This window comes from Chiroxiphia lanceolata, chromosome 18, assembly GCF_009829145.1.
Source record: "Chiroxiphia lanceolata isolate bChiLan1 chromosome 18, bChiLan1.pri, whole genome shotgun sequence".
NCBI classification, from domain to species: domain Eukaryota; kingdom Metazoa; phylum Chordata; class Aves; order Passeriformes; family Pipridae; genus Chiroxiphia; species Chiroxiphia lanceolata.
Window position 1 is genome coordinate 4,497,599 of NC_045654.1, and position 22,364 is coordinate 4,519,962.

General features: G+C 41.9%; 1 protein-coding gene across 2 annotated transcripts in view; it reads right to left on the bottom strand.

Moving 5' to 3' along the window:
• Positions 1-22,364, bottom strand: part of SPPL3 (signal peptide peptidase like 3) — a 54,636-nt gene that overhangs the window by 7,085 nt on the left and 25,187 nt on the right. The window contains exons 2-6 of one of the 2 annotated variants that reach the window (XM_032705836.1): positions 15,146-15,223; positions 9,502-9,596; positions 6,647-6,766; positions 3,997-4,075; positions 3,175-3,287 (exon numbers count right to left, since the gene is read on the bottom strand). In XM_032705836.1, coding sequence (XP_032561727.1) covers positions 3,175-3,287; positions 3,997-4,075; positions 6,647-6,766; positions 9,502-9,596; positions 15,146-15,223 — 485 coding nt within the window. The remainder of the gene's footprint in view (positions 1-3,174; positions 3,288-3,996; positions 4,076-6,646; positions 6,767-9,501; positions 9,597-15,145; positions 15,224-22,364) is intronic. The other variant, XM_032705837.1, reaches the window with a different exon arrangement.

Sequence of the window (22,364 nt, forward strand, 5' to 3'; positions counted from 1 at the left end):
GAATTTGACACAGCAAAGTAGCAAGAAAAAGAACTGCATTCAGGAATTCAATATAGCCCTCAGTTACAGACTTCCTCTGGCAGAAGAGCAAATACAAGGGTACAGTCTGTCTTAAATCAAAGAGGTTTCTCTAAAGCCAATGTTAATAATAGCTCAAGCAAGCCTGTATTTAGGAGAGGATTTCCAGGTTATAATTAACCAGAAGTTGAAATATTTTAACCAGTGAGGAGTTTTATCTATTGTTCACACACTCCATTTCTCTGTCACTGAAATGAACACAAGCATAAGGCACTTTCATCAAACTACGCAAATACTGGGTAGAAAAGGAGAAGGAAAAAATCCTTCAGCTGACAGTGAAATACACATTGTAATAATTACACAGTTTTGCAACAGCTTTAGGAAATACTGGTAAGGCTAAAAAACAAGGGAAGCAAGAATGCCTGGGAGCAAGTGCGAGGAATATGGGCCAAAGAGCAGTCAAACCACCGACAGGCTTCTCTAAATGGAGGCCAGCTCCCTTTGCCAATGGAAGAGTCCAGAAATCATGAGAGAAACAAAGTCCTGTCCAAGCTGGTGTTAACAAACAAATAAGGCAGATCTTCATTGAAATATATTCCAAATCATAAAAAAAAAAAAAAAATAGAAACAAAGAGGAGAGAAAGAAGAGAAAAAGAGGTAGAGTGGCCACACAAATGGCAGCCCTGGTTTGGAAGTGCTGGGCATTGGCTTAAGAAAGCTGAGTAAGAAAGAAATAACTGGAAGAGTTAACATTCAATTAACAAAACTAATTAAATCCAGAGTCCCTGCAAGCACACTCCTTATGGAACAGGGATATTCTGAGGATTAAGAATATTCCTGCATATGTGATTAGACTCTGGCAGCTCCCCTGCCCTCCTGCACCCAGAGCAATGACAGCCCCAGATGCTGCTGGTGTGGGGTCTGGTTTACAAAGCACAGTGTGAGCTGGGAGGATTTAACTTCCCCCACAGGCCACAGCTGACCTTTGAAAGATGCAGGTACTGAGGTTCTGATCTGACCAAAGTGTATTTTAAAGGGAGGGAATAAGAACACAGGCCATGGATCTGTCCATTGATGCAGCAGTTCCCGGGGTATCTGTGCCTGTGCAGTTCACTCTGTAACTGCAGACATTCCATCCATCCACAGCATTCCCACTGTGCATCTCCAGCTCTGTCCACTACTTAGGAAAGCCTTTACCCAGGCCTTACCAGGGGTCAGTGACCATCCTTGGGGATTCTGTCATCAAACAATCTGCTCTGAGAAACGAGCATTTCAAGCCCTATAAATGTGCATCATCACATTTGTGCCAGAACAACCTCCGAGACAACATCTGCTCACTCTACCCTGTAACACATCCCTGCCCCAGAAGCCATTCAACCAACGGCCCTGCACACCCAGCAGCTGCAGGCACTGCCTTAGGGACAGGAGTGCTGCACTTGGACACGTGTGCTGACTGCCCACAGGGACAGGAGTCACTGGGGTCTGCATTACTGGGTCACAGCAGTAAAGGCAAAGGTGACAGGATCCCACAGCCCAAGGAGTAAAGCTGCAGACTCTGTTTCCCTGACAAAGGCCAATAAATGCTGTTCCCTGTTCAATGTCACTGGTAAACACTGATTTAATTGGATTTGAACAAATGACAGGAGGATCACCTATATAGTTCAAGCTGCCTTCATACAAATTACATAAAATACTTCAAAGCGAGACAGCAGCAACACAATTCAGTAAATCATAATCAACCTCCAAGAGAAATAAAAGCCAGGAATCACTGCACCAGCAGCTCAGAGCTCTGCAGATGAATTACCTCGAAGCCCACGATGTCAGACTGAAACACTCACAAAAATAACTATTTTTAACTAAATGCTTCTGGTGATATCTCAGTGTAGACAACTCTTCAGACTCTGCCAAAATCCACACTTGACATTCCATTTGGCTTTGCAGCTACTGCAGATCAAAAGTCACCCTTGATTTCATGGTGGCCCACTCTGCTTATCACAAAACAAACTTGGTCTGCATTTTTCTCATTTAGTATCTGGTACTTTAAAAGGTATTTCCCTTCCATACAACCGGTGGGACTTTTAAAGCAGCAAAAAGCATGAATGAAGCACAGTGCCTTTGTACAAAAGAAAGAATGAAGGTGCAAGGAGAGGCTTCCGTGCTAAGGACTTGCCTCTGCTGCTGCCTGGTTTAGGAGGAGCTGGAAGCTGATGGGATGAATGTTTTCTATTGTGATGAACAATTTCAAGGGCAGGTGATGTTGTTCCAGCAATTTTTCTTCAAGCAATCACAACCTCGGGGTGCCATTACAGGATGTCCTAAGCCAGTTTCGCCGACACTGCTGAGCAGCAGAGGTGCTGCTCCTGCTGACCCCTCCCTGCCTTTGCCATCATATCCACACCATCCCCTCAGATCCCATCATGCTGCCACGTACCTTTTGCCAAATTTAGCACATACCTGACTGCACAATAATCCAATTCATCTCACTCAGCAGCAGAAAAACAGCCTGGCAAAACCCGAGCACGCTGCCATTGTAGTGAGCTCAATCAGCTCACCATGTGATGGAGTGAGTGCCAGAGCCAGCACAAGAGATTTGGAAGGCAGGAGGGAAGGAGGAAAGCTCCTTTTTGGAACAGTAAGCTGGGAATTCAGTTGAACCAGCATGAAAAAACCCCAATAACTCACACCTCCAAGCCAACTGGCCGCCTGCCACCTGCACCATCTCACCACCCATGGCAAGCAGCACAAAGATCAAAGACAAGCAGCTCCTGTGAGCTGCCTCACAACAAATTATTTGATCATCTGAACCAATAAACAACAAGATGCACAGCAAAAATGAACCAGATTGCTAAGATTAAGCCATGAACCACAAACAACCACTGTCTCCACACTTCTTTAACTCAATCTGGCGATTCATCCCACACCACACAGGGGTGGAATATGTTTCATGAGTGTTCTGGCACTTCCTTGGAAGCTTTTACAAACCAGAAAAACAGGTGTCCCAAGCACTCCCCTGGCATGTTCCTGGCTGTTTTCAGGGACTCTGCTCCACAACTCAGCAAGCCACTAATATCAGCAAATTTCATCCATCATCACCAGTGACTGATGTGTCAGAACAGGCACAAACCAGCAGTAAAGCCCCTTAATTCCCATACTCACCATCCATAAGGAGCCAGTGGCCAGTCAGGACCCAGATAAGGACAAGCATCACAGACAGAGAAAACGAGAGCAACTCAGCAGCAGTGAAACGCCCACAGCAGCCAAAGGAAATCCTGGGAACAACACAAACATCAGCCAGAGGACTTTGTGTTTCCATTTAAAGAGCAGAAAATGGACACTTGGAACAAGGCTCAACTGCTGATGAAAGATGCCAAGAACAACTGAAGGGAAGTTCCTTTGCCACAAGTAGGTACCAAAACAGCAACAAAATAAAAGCTTTCCTCACATTCAAACAGTGTGTATAAAGCATGAACTGCAGAGATGGAAAAAGCCCTGTAAATCTTGGCACCTCTCTTGAAATTGTAACCATGCTATTTTCCTAGCACCACCTAAGATAGTGCTTTTAGCAACATGAACTCCAGTCACAAGGTTAAAAAATAAAATTAGTTTCAAAACAACTGTAATTTTCACTGATGTAACTACAGTCCCCAGAAGAGGCAGCATTAAAATCCAGAGCCTGGTGTTAACGAACATTAAAATCCAATACCCAAATCCCAGATTCTGAAATCTCAGCCAAAATAAGCCAAACTTATTAAAAACCACTGTTGGGAAATTGAGTCCCCTGCAATGGTATCACATTTCCCAGGCTGGCAAGGGCCAGTGACTTGCAGAAATTGTGCTTCCTACTTTCAAAGTGGAAGCACGGTGTTGGCACAAAAACCAGGCACAAACAACAGCCCTGAAGTTAATGCTCATTAGACAATTCTCTTTAAAAGGAAGAAATACATAAGAGGAGGAGCAAAGGATTGCTCAGGTCCTTACTTGTTCTGAGGTGAGCAAGGCCGTGTTAAGTACTGGCACATCGGGAGCAGAAGGAAAGCAAAAGCTATTGTTGCAAGGACTACAAAAAGAAGAAGAGGTAATGTTAGGACATTCAGCTCTGATTTCTACAGTACACAAACAGCCTTCTCCAAGTGGAAAAAGCTCTTGCAACAATGTCCTATTATCATATGCTCAGTGTTATTACAGCAAGAGCAGCTCAAGGCTCCGAGGTTTTCTGCAGAACAGTGCCTTTCAGACTTCAATGAAATGAAAGCTCTCAAAGGAATTCAATGCCCCATCCCCAAACCTTAAAAAAAGTCTTGAATCTATTCATGATCATGTCAGCAAGAAAAACAGTTTTCACATATTCTGGGAGTCGGAAAAAATCTTACTACAAACTGTTGTGAGACTCTTTGAAAATTCTTCAACATCCAACACAGACTAAGAGCATAATAAAGGATTTTTTTCCCACTTTTTAACTCAGATAGTAATTTTTTCCCCCATCTCACTCAAACCTTTTTATTCATTACTGAAACACAGTACAACTTCAAATAAGTTATAGCCAGTAGCTGGCAACTTCACTTTTTTAAAACACAAAGTGCTTTAAGGTTTTGAAACCGGGACGATAAAAAGACATAAATATCCAAACAGACTATTTCCATAAACATTTTCTTTTTCAGGCAGCATACTTATCCCACCCACACATTTGTGAAAGCGTTTAGTAACTGCTGGTATTTATAATCATTTTTCCTTCCATTTTTTTTTTAAAGGGCTGTTTAAAAGGCTGGAGCTCGAGGGCATGGAGACACAGACATGTCAGCAGCACATCCCAAACTGCTGCAGCAAGAACACACTGACATGAAAATGGAAGGCACTTGAAACCTTCTGCATCCTTCAGATCAGATCTTTGTGCCGTCCTCTACTTATTCCTTTAAAAACTGGGATGGCTGCTGCTGGTTTTTAAAGGGGATTTTTTTTCCTCTTCTCAATGAAGATGAGGAGTCAAATACTCTCTTTAGAACACAGTTTCAGGCAACTGGAAAAAGGAATTGGTTTGGTCAAACCACATCTTTCGGGTGGGAGGAAGGTTAAAAACAAAACAAAACAAAAAAAGGGAGAGATCAAATAATCTAAAAAGAAAATTTAAGAACTGTCTGCATGCAAACAGCACCAGGAAAACTCAGAGTTCTGTCAGTATTTCCGAGAGGGGGATAAAAAGCAGAATGGGCAGGACAAGAATGAAGAGTGTGGCAATGCTGCACACGCTGCCACAGCACAACCTCAGCTTCAGGGGACAGGGGGACCGAGTCCAAGACCAGTCCCAGGTTCCCAACTCCAGCAGGGTCCCCATCCTGCTGAACAGCCTCTAAGGACACTCTGCATTTCAGAGCTTCTGGGCTTAACAACACTCTCTGATGCAAGCCCAGGGAAAAGCACATAAGTACCATAAAACCAGGTTCAAGAACAAAGTTACCCAGGAGCACTGATCCCCAACCCTCTGAACCTGCAACAAGCCCCAACTGATCCTGCAGTTACACACACAAATGTTACAAATGTCAAGGTCATTCGGGAAATAAATGGACCAAGAACCCTGACCACATTTATCTTTTGACATAGATCTTCTTCCCTTATAATATCTTGTATACTTGTGTGTAAATTCCCCTAATATCTAGCATGTAGTAGAATTAATCTGAACTATTTTTTTTAATAGGAAAGATGATGTGTGTCATAGGTCAAAGTTATAAAAGCAGAATTCAACAGGCCTCTACAGGGGGTACAATTAGTCTCAAGACTAGAGATTCAGATTTCACCCATTAACATCAGCCCTGTTTAGGAGGCTGGAGAGGATGCACAGCTCAGGAGTTCAATCATGAGGGAAAAGCCTGCAACGAAAATATGTGAAGTGGGAGAGGATGAAAGGTATTTGGGGGTTTAAAAAGCTTCACGGGCTCAGTATGTGGACTGAGTACAACTTTTAGAAGCTGCTGCATCTCTGGGGCAGTAGGAAGAATCTTGCTACTATCAACAGTAGCTGGTCTCTCGAAAAATTGCAAAAAGATCAAAAGGCCAAAATTTTCCAGAAAGCGAAGCCCTGGTATTTATTTAAATGACAAAATGTAACCAGTAAACACGAGGGGAGGATTTGCAATTTTTTCGCAGATAACAGTTTCAATTTTGTTCTAAATTCAAGCAGTGCAAAAGACTAACACTCAAATGCTCATGAGACCACAAGTACTCTTGAAACAGAAAAATTGCACGAAAGCAAAATTAAACTAGGAAAAGAAGTCTCTGGGCAGGATCCCCAGAGTTATTTCCCATAAAGTACCTGAATTATGAAATACCACATACAGTTCTGAGCACCAATTTATAAACAAGTGAACTTCATGCAAAATAATACATCTGGCATCTTTAAAGCTCTGGCAATTTATAGTTCAGAAGGTTTAGCAAATCTCTAAGTGGAAAATACTTCTCAAATAATACTTACCACTTTATTTATAGCTACAGAGACATGGAAATAAAACTGTGAAATCTGATGATTCTTTTTTTAATGTACTGTGGCAAGTATTACAATTCTTATCAACAAAATTTAATGACATCAGTACTTTCTGTTATATTCCAATTCTTAGAGAGAAAAAAAAACCTTAGTCACCTGCTGTGCATATTGTAAAGACAACTTGAACTGAGTCAAAGAAGAAGAACATAACTAGGAGAGACACGGACGCTCCGATGGGCAGGAACAGCGCCTGGGTGGAATCGATGGTTTGAATACCTGCAGGAGAGAGAAGGGACACTTAACTCTCACACACACTCACAGCTGTCCCTCAGCAGCACGAGGGAGGGCTCTGACAGCACCTTCCACTGCACCCCGAGATCCTGGAGCTCTGTCACAGCCCAGGTGTCTGTGCAGACACGCCCCAGCTGCTCTGCAGAACCCAAGGACTGGAAGCTGGAAGAAAATGTAGGAATTTTCACTTGTGCCACAGAGAGAATGAATAACAACTTATGAAAATTAACATTACTTAGGGATTAGGACGTAGCAGTTATATGTTTGCTTCACTTTACATTGAGACACAGAAATGTGTAGGGCAGAGCACAGGAGAGGTTTATTGAACCCCTCAGCAGGAGGGGAAGAGCCTGACCAGTGTCAGGCTGTCCCAGCTCATGCAAAGGGTGTCACAGCTTCAAATTCCACCTGGGTGAAGGCCACCAGGCACTTAAATTGCATCACAGGCTGCAGTCACCAGATAACATCATGCCTCACAATAACAGGTAGTTTCCAAAAATCACATTTACCTGCTTGTGAAACCCCCAGCTCAGAGCAGAGCTCTACAATCCTTTTCTGCTAAAAACCACCATGAACTCAGGCTCACATTTTATAGCTGGCAGCAATTTTAAACAGTGCACAGATACTGAACTATTTTATTATTTCCCCCACCTCAAGCCTGCAGTGCAACCACTGGGGATGTTAATAATGGGACAGGACATTTTTTACTGCATTTTACCATGAGTTTTTAAAATTACTAACAAAATTGAGAAGCCCACACAGTCCAACAATTAACCAGTCTCTGTAGCTGTATTTATATTTGATCCCTGGAGGGGACAGAAGCTGTAAGCAATAACCCAATTAAAACTATAAGACACAGTTCTTCTTGTAAAACACTAAAATCAGGTAACATCTGAAGTAGTCACTTGATAAGTGACCAGTGAAAAATAATACAATACTCAGAGCTAGAAGAGATATAAAACCAGCTGAATATCACTGTGTTATCCCAAAATAATTAGACACGGCTGTATGAAAGGGCTTTTAAGGATCTTAAGGATAAGTTTTTAGATTGTCAAGCAGAATATAGCAATATAACCACACAGGAAAATATACACACATATTGCTTACGTGTGTGTGTTTCTGTGTAAGGATGTGTCTTTAAATAACAGGTTACCTGCACAACTCAGTTACTGATGTATCTGATTATGCTGAAAACCTCACACTCCCATGAAACATGCTCACAACAACCCATCAGTCATAAATATCCAACCATTTTCATAAAAGAGAAGCTAAACAACAAGCAGGGAAGTCATGACACCTGCACTGTACACTCATTTATTAGTTCATGCCGCGATCTATTATTCTTAAACATAAGCAGCACAGTAAATTTTAAAAATAAAAAGCAGAGGAACTCCGTCCCTTGGGATTTCTGCATTGCTGAGGTCTGGTACAAAAAGGTACAGTGCAATACAGACAGTGCAGTGATGACAGTGTGAGGACACAGAAATCCTAATCTGTGACTTAGATCTCCTGCTCTGAGAAAGCACATTTATTCACATGCCCTTCAACTTCCCAAAGGAAAAACCAAACACAACAAAACCCCAGAAATGACACACTACACACCACCTTGGCATCTGGGAATTAGTGCCTGCAGCATTAAATGTCAGGGCTCTTCGTTTCATTTCTGATCATTCTGACAGCTAATCCCCTTAATGTGCTTATTTCCCAGCCCCAGACTGTCTTCCCTCACTGCCCAGATGCCAAAAGCCTCAACTGTTCATTGCTGAATCACCAAGCACAGCAACCTCTTTGCTCTGTGCTGCCAACAGAAGCAGTGTCTGACAACTATGTAAATTCCAAGAGTCTATTTTAAAAAAGGCAAAAAAAGCAAGAGACACATACAACACATGTTATTTAATTTATAATTTTAAAGCTATATTTCTTACTTTAAACAAAACAAGCTTGGCATTCAGGGTTTCATGCACAGGGCTTCTCACTTATCTCACTCCTGCCTTCTATATTTGAGGAAAATATTTCATTCTAGAGCCTATTCTCAGAAGATGGCCACATAAATTGTTATAAGGTAAAATCAGGTGTGAATTTACAGCACATTGTGCACAGTGTGTTCCACTCTAACTGTTCACTTCCATATTTTTACCTGTAAAACAGTGCATCTCCAGTGGCCAAGCTGCCTGGAACCTATTTATAGCCCACAGAGGGGACAGTCACCCCGCAGGAGCTGACATGTTAATCCCACTCTGAATAGACAGTGCAGACACATATTTTTTGTCCATTATAAATGAGTTGCCCAAAGCCCTGTGAACTCTCTTCTTCAGTTTCTGCACTGACAAGGCTGAATCATCCTCGGGGGGCTGTCAGAGCACCCCACGGCCTCTCCCTGCCCCTGGACTGGCCAACACATCACAGCCAGACAGAAAGGAATTACATTCCCTTCTCATTCTGGGGTGGCTTTTTCAAAGTAAAGCTGTTTCCATTTCCAGCAGAACATGATGAATTGTGCACATGCAATTTTTATGCATTATGGAAATGCTGATGTTTAAAAAGAGGCTTCCACAGGCACAGACCAGACACAGAGAGCAGTGAGAGGGCACAGCGAGGTGGGAAGTGCCCAGGGATCCCTTGGATCAGGGGAATCTGCAATGCAGCAGCTGGAACCAGCCCAGGGGAAGCAGAAGGTGCAGGACACAAGTGAGGGAAGGAAGACAAGGAGTAAAGCTGACCCTTACTGTTATTGGTGCTGTTGCCATTGAAGGACCCAGCGGTGCTGCTGTTGTCTTTCTCTTTGTCTTGATTCTCAAAGTCCATGTTCAGAGACCTGCAGGAGCAAAGCAAACGGAACAGAGAAGATTTAAACTCCTGTTTAGGCTCATTCCCACTGGTCTCATTCCCATTCTGCCACCCCTCTCCCTGCAAAAGCCCTGCAATGCTGGTTATTGGAAACAACACCAAACACTCTGGCAAATTAGGATAAATGAAATGCTCAGTTACAGATAAGGCACAAATCACAGGTTCTGACAGTGAGACCTTTCACCAGTGCCTGCACTGGGGAGCGTTAAATATCTTTGCTGTGCTTTGTTGTTAGCTGCATTTCTGGGAAGTGTAGAACATGATGGAAGCACAGTAAACATTTCAATTCTCTGGTGAATTTGAATTCTTTCCAAGTTCTCATTTGGTTCCTTTTCATTCAAATTTAACTACTGGTTTCATTTTTAGGACAATATTATTGCCTCCCTCTAAATGTTGCTATGAATGATGACCCAAACTAGCTTACAAGTAAATTGTCTGCTGAATGTAAGGCCTTACTTCATTGAAAAAACTTCAGCAAAGCCTAGATTTTACATACACCCAGAGCAGATACCTAGAGGAAGCTTTGAATAAACAGCACAAATTGACATAATTTAATTAATCCACAGGAGCTGACAACACTCTCCTGTGTAGCCAGCTCAGCTGTTATTGACTCATCTTTTCGTTTTGATATACACACTTCTAAAAAGTTCCAAAAGAACACAGTACTCTACTCCTTTTGCCACAGTCCTTCACTTTGATATAACTTGTAAATTATATTCTAACAGATTTGGTATGAGTTTCTGAAACGAGGGAATTTCACTTAAGGTCTCTTTTGACCAGCAATACTTTCTACCACTAAATTCTACACACTTTTTAATAAAAATACCAGCAATCAAGTTTACCATGAGAATTTCTCATTCAGATGAACATATGTTATCCATGATTTAGCTGCATATTTATTTATTAAAATAAGCTACAGAGAAGCACCAGAAGCACTGGTCTTGTCTTAAGTCTGCAGCAGCATCCAAGTATTTCAATAAAACTTCCAGGTTAATGGGCATTAACTCCTTTTCAAGTTTAGCTGTAACTGTGCTATGCTAAGTAAACAAATTCGATTAATTTATCAGACAAGTAATAAATACACTGCAACCTTCTAAACAATTCCAGGGGCATCAGAGTTATTTCCTTTCAGTGCATTGATCACCCACTGCAATGCCCAGGTGAGCGAGTCCGTGCTGCAGTCCCAGAGCCAAAATCAAGCACATCCAGGTCTGCAGGACCAAGACAGGTGGGGTGTATTAAGGACAGAGGGGTTGAGCAGCTTCACTGCATAACACAAAACCAAGGAAAAGGCTCTTCCAGTATAGAACTGCTTTGTTTCCTTTGCTTCTATTAAGCAAGTGCTCCCCAACAGTGATATGAGATTTAAGCAGCTTTTGGGCTCAGGCTGAATACAAGGAAGCTTCCACTTCAGACATACAGTACTTGTACACAGATGATGGATCATCACCCAAAGAGTTATCAAACATACAAAGAGGCAATGGAGAACACTAAAATTCTAACCTATTAATCTGTTGTTCTGAGCTTGTTCTTCTAAAGATCTCTCTGCTCTGCCTCTCGTTTGGAGTGCCTCCATCCCTCATCCACGCTCCCTTTTCCCCCATTATCCATTGTAGCTTCGTAATTTTCCTCTCAAGCTATAAAAATCTGGGAGGAGGCTGACAGCCCTCCAGGCCTTGCTCCAAGATTCAGGCAAACAACATCATTCTTTTCTCAGTGCAGCGTCCTGTTCCCCCCTGAATTAGCACAGTTTAGCAAGAACTTCACACCATCATTCTCCCAGTGGCATCAGGCAACTCATAATTTAAGGGATTGCTATCAGCAGAGAAAACTGGAAATAAAAACTATTAGATCTACTGCTCATAAACAACCTCAGCCCCTCTCCTTTCACTGCAATGGTGTCAGCAATTATTATTACCTAAAACATCCCTGCCTCAAAAGTAAGCATAAATTAGGAAATTACTTTCACTTAGCAACACAGCTGCCGATCCAAGCCAACTCCTGAATAATCTCCAACTGTTTTATGATTTGGCTCTTCCCTCTGCTACAAATTATCACTAATATAATAAAAAAAATTGAGAAGTGATCACCCAAACACCCTCCAAGAAAGCTAAAAATTATATTGTAAAAAAAGATTCTCCAAACTACTCGACTGAAGAGAAATGGCAAGTTGGGAAACATTCGCTGTTTTGTTCAAGTTTCTCCTGAGCTTCCAAAGGGAATGTTGGGCCAGCACCTCCCATGGGGCACTGAACTGCTCTGTTGTTCCTCCTGTGGGTCCCCACAGCCCCATCTGGGAGGATTTCCAGTGCAGTGTTTCAAAGCAGGCAGGAGTCCCTCCCGCAGGGAGCCGCTCCGGAGGGTCACGCCGAGGCCACAGGAATGAGTAAAGCTGCTGGCACGTCACTATCATGGAAGTTCAGATTCAGCTATGGATCACTTCCACTGCAGAGATGCCTCAGGGAACCCCGCAGGACGTGTTGGTATGGAACAATGGAGGGAACAGGAAAGCAAGGATGTATCTACAGAGGCGCCTGCAGACACAACACACGAAGAAATTCCTTCTTGCTCTGCTCGTGAGGACAGTCACCATCTGACAGCACTGGGACTGTGGGAACGCCAAGCTGTAAATCCAACCAGAAGCACTCCATGTTCACATGAACTCTAAGTTCACCATGTGAGCTACTTTCTATTTACAAATGCTTTGGATACCCAAAGCCTGGAGATGGAAAACTCCAGTTCATCCCATGCTCTGGTTTGGTTTAAAAGCAGGTACTTGGACAGGTACATTCCGGGTTTAATCTGGCTTTACGTAAGCTGAGACACCAAGTCTGGGGAAGTGATAGGATAGAAAAAGATTTAGCTGCTACCTGCCTGCAAAGTAACCCCAACATTTAAGTCCCAGAGAAGCATTTGGACAAGAATAGGTGTCTGCCCTGCCCTAGGAAACAACCTGTTTCAAGCTGAGCTCACCTCTTTAAAAATCCATAACTAACACAGATACTTGCACGCTCCCGTTTACAGCTTGCAAGGGTTTAAAGGATTAGCCTTGCCCCTCTGGCAGTCAGTAATGAAAGTATGTCAAGTTCCAGGACTGAGAGACAGTCAGAGTGTACAGGGCAGAGACATTCCAAAGGGCTGGAAGCTAAAACTCCTGACCCGGAACAAACGTTGGAAGGCAATGCTCGTTCATCCACGGTCAGAGAAGGGGAACTCAACCCTACCAGCTGCACTTCATTCTAGATGTGGGCTTTACCCAGGATTTATTAGACACTCTTCTGGCTATACTGAGGGTTTGGGATACTTTGGTTTGTTTTGGTTTTGGACAAATGCTGCCTGTGTGAACTAGAACACTGGACCAAAGCTTTCCTTCATTCCCCCGAAACTTCCTGCATTAGATTAGATCCGCCAGGCACGTGGATTTTATCCTAATGACTCACCCACCCAATTCTTTCTGATCCTATTACTGCACTTCTGTTTCAGTCACTTGCCAGCAACACCACAATAACTCTACCTGCTTCTTTCCAACTGAAAATCAGAAACCAAACCCACTTTCTGCCACACAGAAGTTAACTAAGGAGTGCTATTTTCTTTTGTCTTGTGACAGCTCCTTTAAAGACAAAGCACTCAAGTCTAGGTGACATCACTGCTGTCATACGAGAACAAGCACCCTAAGCTGTAACTTTCATCTTTCCAGGAAGACACTTTCCTAAGAAAATTCAACCCCTTCAACAGAAATTTTTGTTTTACTTCTTTAGGAATTTCCAATATAATTTTGTAACTTACTACCACTCTTTAATTTCTTAAATAATGTAATTGTGTCTTTGTCAGCACCACTGTAAAATTTTCTGTATAAAACTGCTTTTGACCTCATCCCTGACCGAGCAGAATTGGAGCTTGTCCAAGTCTCCATCAGAACTCTGGGGTTTAGCTCAGACAACTGCTAAAGAAACTGATACAGGAAATTAATTAGGAAAGTAATTTTAAACATATGGGACCCCATCTTGATCTACAACAGGTTGCATCTTGGGGTTTTCAGGATACATGCAAACAAGTGGCCTAGAACAGGACATTTCCTCGAGGGATTTGTATCCATCACCACTGGGTAAGTTGGACTGCTCTGAAGTTCACAGTCCTTGCTACGTGGGTAGTTTTAAATGTAAAGCATAGGACAAGATGGTAAAAGAGCATGTGCAGATATAAATAAGATGGCAAACAGCAGGGGAAAATTTTTAAGAGCAAGGAGCTCCAGGAAGGACAAGCAATTGAAGTTCAAGCTCTCCTACTGTTTTATATTGCATTATGTCCTCATAATTGAATTTTAATAAATGCTACAGCTTCTTGCAGCCAGATGCACAGTTCCTTTTCACACAACTGCATAAATTCCAATAGTTAATAATTTAATTAGTCCCACAACTAAATGTTAATTAACTCAAAACGTGAAGAAAAAACTAAACAAATACAACCTTTTATTACTTTTTTGTTCTGATCACCTCTAGATTTTGTTTTTCTAAGGCCTTCTATTTTAATTCCAGCAGCAGTGCTGTTACCTAATGCTTGCTATCAACAGCAGACAGCTCTGGCAAAAAATTGGCTCTTTCATTATATGACTTTATTAACTTATGATGGTGATATAAAACCTCTTATCCTGACAGCTGCAACTCTCATCATGTGTATGACCACAGCTATCATTGACTTCAGGAGCACTCACAGCAGTTCAGAGACTCTGCATTGACTGGATGGCCTTTTATCACAGACTTGTGAAATGAAGCCCTGCTCTTCAAGGAGCAGAAAGAAAAACATGCTGTATCTAAGTTTTAAAAAAATAATACTTTCATGTTGAGATTATTTTTTTTTTTAATATGTCAGGATGAGCCTCATTCCTCAGGTGCCACTACAGTACAACAAGCTGGATAATACCACATGCAAGTCTAAAGGGACAACTGTGTTTTCTCTAAACTATACTCAAGTCTCCTAAAATGAGGCAAATTTGATTTTTGAAGATTCAAACTCATCCTGCAGCAGTTCTCAGATGCTCTGCTGGAATTCAGCACTGCAGTTTCCCCACTCCTGTATTAAGCTGTTCCCCAGGCTGGAGCAAACAGCAGTGGGACCTGTGTGACAGGCCTTGTTTGCCATCCCATGAGGACACGCTCCATCAACCAACACTGAACACAGATAAAATTCTGCTATCCATACCATTCCCTTCTATCTCTCTCAACAATCCTTTAATACCCTCTAGAATACAATTTTACAGAGCTGTCTTCAGAGACTGACTTTTCAGTTATCTCATACGTGTTTGTACCCTGACATGCAGTCACATCTTTCAGAAGCCCCAGCTCGCTACTGTTTCTTCCTTTTCCATTTCCTTTCCAGAAGCAAAACCATTTCATTTACATCACAGCCATCAGTGTGACAAAAGTACTATGAACTAAAAGGCATAAACTGTATTCAGTCACTTGCAATATTTTTATTTGAAAAATAAAAATTTCACAGAACCTTAAGGAAAAATCTTACCTGAAACTGCCGTAGACTATGAGGAGAATAGAAATCAGGAAGGTAGACACTTGACTGGAATCCACAAGGGAATACGCCCTGGAATCAGGAAAAAGAAGGCAGGTGTGTCATCATGAGTGTCCATTTCTCCAGTGCCATTTGCTAATTCTTTTTCTAATCATACTACAAATAGAGAACTGGATGACAAATCTTTATGGTAGTTCTCTCTGAAGTTCTCATTTTATCTTGGAACATAAAACCTGTACCTTGTAAATTAATTTTTATATTCCAGACTGCAGCATGCAAACCCTGTACAACCACCAAAGGGCAGCTCAAAAGCCTTGTGGTAATTTATTCTGAACTCACCAGATTCAGATTTTTTCCCTGAAACTCATTAAAATTGCTTCAATTACAACTACTGCAGCCCTGCACATCGGTGACAGTTACCTGTTTTCCACAAGACTTCTTACATCTCAGCTGACAATGGTTAAGTGACAATACAGCAGCTGAGGCTCATTTAGGCAGGGAGAAAAAAAAAAACCAAAAAAAAGGAGCTCCCCAAAAGCAAAGCCCAAATGTCACAACAGGCTGCAATATTCCTTTATTAAACCACAGACAATTCCTTCCCTATTGCGTCTTGCAGACCACTTGATACAGGATTACTGAGGGACATCTCGGCAGGAGGCTTAAAAAGCAGCTTTATCTGGGTTGATTTCCTGCTCTAACACACTGTGGGTAAAGCATGGAAACAGGAATACTAATATAGCAGAGGGTCACTGTGCTGGGAGGGCACAGTGGGCAGGGAGAGGCTCTGGAGCCACTCCACAAATCCCAACAGGTTATCCACAACTTGTGCTGAAGTAATGGAAAAGAGCAAGACCAATCCCCAATGGTAAGTGCATTATATCCTACAAAAAGGATAACTAAACATTTCTGAAAACCAACCAAAAGGCCTAATTTCAACAAGACTACGGATATGGAACAAAGATAATTGAATTACGTGATTGTTCCAAATTAAGTATCACTGAGCAAATAAAAACTGAAGATACCAGACAGTTACAGAATCACTCATCCCATCCCCAATTTAAAAGCAATTTAGAGAAAATTTCCAAACCACTAGACACACAGTTTAAAATACTTTCTTTTAATACATAAACACAAATGTGAATCTTCTACTGCAGAAATTCAATATTAAACATCACTGACAAACAGCCTCTTTTAGATGAAATTATATACTTGTGAATTAAGCTTTTAAGAAATTAGAAACTACTTTGGCTAATTACCATAAATAACTTCAACATAACCCCACACTATAAGTGAAAAACAGAGATCTTATTTGCTCATAATGTTGGCCAACACATAAAAACAATCTTGAGCTTTATATATTTAATTTTTTTGGTCATGTTTAACCTTTAGTTCCCAGGCTGTGGGATAGAGGTCTTAAAAGGATCCATGAAGATCAAGACACTGAATTGCAAATACATGCAACATGGAACTCAGCACTTAGAACCAGTGTACATATAAAAGTTCAGGTTCTGCACAATAGTTCACAGCATATTATTTTTATCCAGTGGTTAGAGCTAAGCTCACACCAAAAAAGAACAGCTTAAGGATAATTACACTGGTTTTATGTCCCTCACCCAGCCCTGTGCAAAGGGAAAGTGAAGCTTTGTATTCTGTTAGGATTTGAGAATAAATAGTGGAATTCCACTATTAAAAGAATATTCAGAAAATCCACATTTATGAGGAAAACAAAATGACTGAGAGGAATTTCAACTGGTATCAAACATGTCCAGGGTTGTGCACTGAACGTCATAAAATTGCATCTTCACAAATTGGCAAATACTTTTGAGATGAACAGTGTTTTCCATGTAATTCATCATTCAGTGACAATTTTAGAGGCTAGGATAATTAATATGCCATTTCATCATAATTACTAAACATTAGTCAAAACAAGGCTGTAAATGTTAAAAAGATTCATAAAACAGATGAAATATGGGTGATACCCAGATCAGGCCTGTGCATAATCCATTCAGTTTTGTACCAGAGACTGAGGGCCCTTTGGCACAATGAAAGAAGCTGAATAAATGCAACCCCATCTCGAGCACTGATCCAACACACCCCAATCTGCTGCCAGGCTGCAGTGGGGAGCAGGATTCTGTGCAAGGGGGAAATGGGAATGACAGTCCAGCCATCCTGCCCAGGAGAAGTGCAATGGTGCAATTAAAAACTCATCACAGACCAGTGCCTTCTCCTGCCTTCTCCCCACAGAGATCTCTACAGCAGGACATCCTAAAAACTCGGGGTTGCTGTCACTGCTGTGGGCTGGGAAAATTCATCCTCGCTGATATTCCAGCAAATAGGGCCAGGGAGGTACAGTCACACTTTCCTTCTTCCTGAGGCAATTGGAAAAAGAACAAGGCAAAACACACACTGTATGACAGGCTGGGCCAAGGGAGCAGCTCGGGCACGTCCAGATTCCAGCCAAAGTTTCCAACACAAGTAACCCACAAACAAACTCCAGGAATAATTTTACAGTGCGGAAGTGAAGCTCATTGTAATAAAATCCTGCAACTTTTTAACATCTACTTTCCCTACATTATATAAGGTATTGCACAAAACCTGAAACCAGAACTGCTTCCTAAAATCCTAACCACTGACTGGATAGACAGTTCATTAAGTGACTGAAAATCCTGGATCCCAAATAAACACTTCCTAACACATTAATCTAGGCTAGAGGTAATAACTATCACACAAAATAATCAAAAAGTAAGACTACTTCCAAGTTTTTAATATTATTCAAAATGACAGTGATCTGTAAACCCATTCGTAATTTTTACTGAAATTTAAATTACCTTCTGCAAGTCCAACAGATTCCATATGCATATAACTGGATTCTCCTATAGGCATATTTCAAATACTCAAGTTCATATACTCTCACAGACAAACATGGCATCAGGGCCACGTTCTTCTCAAGCAGGATCAGCCAAAACCAAAACAAAACCCCACACTACTGACGCTTTTTCAGAAGTTGCAGCAGACTTTGTGTAGCCACATTTAACCAGCCTTCCACTGCACATATAGAAACGAAATCAGCTTCCTTCTAACAAGGTATTTTTGTAAAACTGTTTAATCTTGGAACAAGTCATGGAAACTTGTGCACATAAAACGCCTGTAGCAAGCCTGTGCATAGTTGTCCCTTGACTTAAATACTGATTTTAAATGCAATTCTTAGTAATTGCTACATGACAATCCACAAAGAAAAGATCATTATTCTTCATTCTCAATCTGAAAATTAATACTGGGTAAGGCCATGCTAAAGGTTCCTTTGAAGACTGACTTCAGTCAGTTCAGATGTGTGCCATGCTACAAGAACAACTACCAGCCTGGTTCTGCACTCCAGTACATACCCAGAGCACTGCTCAAAATGCAAAGTCAACATTGGTTTTCCCAAGGAAGCACGTTTTTTAGGATTCTTACGCTGAAATTCAACATCCATGTAAGGCAGTTGGTTTAGAAGTTATTTAATCAGGCTATCAGATTCTTGCTCAGTCAAGTAACAAATAACTAATTACTAGACCCAAGTATTTTATAAAACCAAGCACTCTGCTGCCTTAAGTCCCTTTTCTCAGCCAGCCACTGAGAGGTGACTTCCCAAACACTTCTTCTGGTTAAGATCTCACTCTGAACCTGCATTTTTACGAGGCAGAGATCAATTTTCACAAATTCTCTGCCATGAGGCATCTATTTCTGGCAGCTCCAGGGGCAAGTGCTCCGAGCCCAGCGCCTGCGAAGGGCAGGCATGCCAGGGCAGAGACACAGCGAGCACTGTTCCATAACATATTCTGTGAGTCTGCCCTACAGCCATACAGTGCAAGTATTGTCTGGACAACAATCCAAGCAGCGAGCTCTCCAGCCTGGCACAGACTGCTCCATAGACCTTTACCTACAGAACAATTCCAGGGATGCCCGGCCATTGGGACACACCACCACTTCCAAAGAGCAGCCATGCAAAACACACCACGCCAGTTACAGCTGGCGTTCCAAGCAGGACTCTCCCCTCTTCTGGGAAAACATGAATAACTTCTGTATTCCCAAGGGAACAGAGACCCACTTCATTCCCAGCTAGAGAAGATGGGAACCAGCTAATGGAAGTTGCCACAACAACAGTAATAGTGCCACATGAGAGACACTTGCAAGCTCTTTTCTCTGCATCAGCAGCTGCAGGTCCAGCTCTTTTCCCCTGTCCCCCCAGGTCCAGGCTCACCTGTCTTTGGGAACATTCACCCCACAAGGTCTGTGCCATCTGCCCACTGTTTTCCTAGTCTGTAATTACTTTTTAATTTCTTTGGCTTTGTTTTTAGTTTTGCACTTCCACTAAAGAAAATCGCTCAGTCAATGCAAGCCCCAGTTTTCACATTTCAGATGAGCAGTTTCTGGGTAACAGTCCTTCCAAACCAGCAGAACCACCTTCAGGCAGAGCCTGGTACTTCTTGTTGCCCTCCCTGTCGAGCAACAAATATCTGCAACTTGCTTTGTTCAGCGAAGACCCAGAGAAAGGCAGAACTAGGAACAAAAGGTGTCTCTAGCTGACAGTGCAGAGCATTACCCTCAACACAACCCACTTGTCACGGGCCAGGATGAACTGACCACAAGCCAAAACACTGCCATTACAAAAGCAACTTCTCATCTTTTCCAGACACCTGTTCTTCTTCATACCTGCATAACCATCTGCAAAACCACACACAAAACCAGACTGAGGAACCTGTCTGCCTGAATAATGATGAAGAGTGAATGGGAAACTTTCTCAAGAGATTCAGATTCCTGATATGGCCCGTTTCTGAACAGTGGCAGCATTGGCTTAAGCACCCCCAAGTTATTGCCCAAGACATCAGGGAAGTTTTATGTAACTAGAATGAAAACCTCTTTCTGTTTGCACAAGACATCTACTAAATGTATGATCAAAGAAATTCAGCCCCTCGATGTTTCAGGAGCAAATATCACTCCCCTGACTTCCAGGTACAAGATTGTGAGGAACTCTGCTGAGGGGGGAATGGGAAGCCTGTGCCCTGAAGTTTCCATAGCAATGCAAGCTAAAGGCCTTGGACATGGATCATGGTCATACAAAAGCTGCTGTAACAGCAACAAGAGAAACTTTCCCTGCCTTTACTGTACATATGTAAGAATGCAAACAATGGAGCAACAAATAAATCACATCAACTTTAAAAGTGCAGCAGATGAACTATGTTCACTAAAGTTCACATGAAGAGAGAAGACTGCATTTCATCACGTATTTTCCTTTATCAGTGATCATAATATCCAAGAGTTTACAAGATTAAGGAAAATAAGACCATAAAAGGAAGGTGAGCATACCAAATAGGCTGGAATAAGGATGGATTAAAATAGAAGAGCTTTTGCTTTGTTTAACGGGACCAAATCTACAACTTCCCAACATCTATCAGAGAATCACAGAAATTCACCCTGATGGGAACATAAGGAGATCATTTAACTCACTGATCTTACTCTGGGGAGTGACAATCAATCAGTCACGACAGGTGTTTATCTCATCTGTTGTTTTAAAACACTCACTGGTGAAATTAGAAGACTTTCTTGACATACAATGTAAGTCTTTGTGACTGCAATTTTAGTCCACAATGTTTCTCCTATACAAAAAGTCCTTCAAAACTCATGGGGAGCTTGTCATAACCAGCCTCATGTGGGGTAAAATGGATCCATACATGAATTCACTTGCATACTTCAGTTTCTGAAAGATGTGGCTGCTTGAGAAGTGACCACACAAAACTTCAAACACTCTCTAGCCCACATTAAAAGCCAGGGCTATTTACTCACCCAGTCTGGTGCTCTTCACCTGCACTGCAAATATCACTCTTATTTTTAAATGTCCACTGGCTCCTCCCAAGGTGAGTATAATCCATGCCCATCAAAACATGCATCCCAATTCTCCTTGAAAGAAAACTCATAGGTAGTAGCAGCATTGGAAGGGTGATGATGGAGCTTCTCCCTGCCCTGTTACCACTGACTTTCAGAACTCTCTGAATGCACACCTTCAGTGTGAGGGTCCCCTCTCAGCAGACAGTCAATTCTTACAGAGGGAAAACAGAAAGAAAAAACAACAACAAAACAAAAAACCCACCAACGAAACCCAAACAATCAACTTCTGCTGGAATTCTGGTGTTAAATGTCAAACTCGAGGATGGACACTTCCCCCTCCTCCAAGTGTTTTAGGTATTTTATAACCCTCCTCCAAGCATTTTATGTATTTCAAAAGCTTTGTTGTGTGTTTATTACATCAGTGATTGCTATAGCAATAGAAAAAACAAAGTCAAGAAATACCAGTTGGTAAATTCAAGGCAAGTTGAAGAGTATTTTGCACTTCCCCTGTTCCACCCCAGGTTTTTGAGCGATCAACTCTGTAGAAAACAACATTCACCTTCACACAGCTGCAGTGACCCCAGGCAGGTGTTTTCTTTCCCTCACAAGAGTGTGCTGCTCAGGAGGAAAACACTGTCCTGAATCTGTGTGTCTTGTACATTTTCAAAACATTCTGCTAACTGTTTTATTCCTCCAAAGAAGTGGGAGGTAACTCAAGCGATCAGGCCAACGTACTGCTAAGAGCAGTTCATGTCTCTGCTACGTTGTCTGTGAGCCACCAGCGCAGAATTAGTTATGAAGACGAACAAATCAAAGCCAGGGACTCCAGAGCACGGCCCTGGGGCACGTGGAAGAAGAGCACTCCATGGACATGGAGATCAATCACTGCTAATTGCACAAATATTCATTTTGGTTGGAGGGTGGACTCCCTCCATAGGTGAAACCAATATCACTTTTTTCCTTCAGTGGACTCCAGGTCAAGGGTATCACTAAAAAGCCTCTTTCAATGCCCTGAGCGTGCACGATATACACATATTTAAGAGCTTCCATTAGGCTTGCTGCCAAACCAAAGTTAAATCTGAGTGGAACATTTAAAGGTATAATTTGAAGCGTGAAGTCATGGTACCCACAGCTGTAAACATATCTCAACACTATTCCATTCTTTAGGGTGATTCATAGGAAAAACAAGCAAATTGCTATGGCTTCCCCTACATTACAGGAATAGCTTGTTTTCTAAAGAAAGTTTACAATTTCATCTCATTGTCACGTGAAGATAAGGTCTGGTAAGTCTGAGTAACTTATGGAAACATGGATCATGGTAGGAAAAAAAAACTTTAAACAAGTTTAA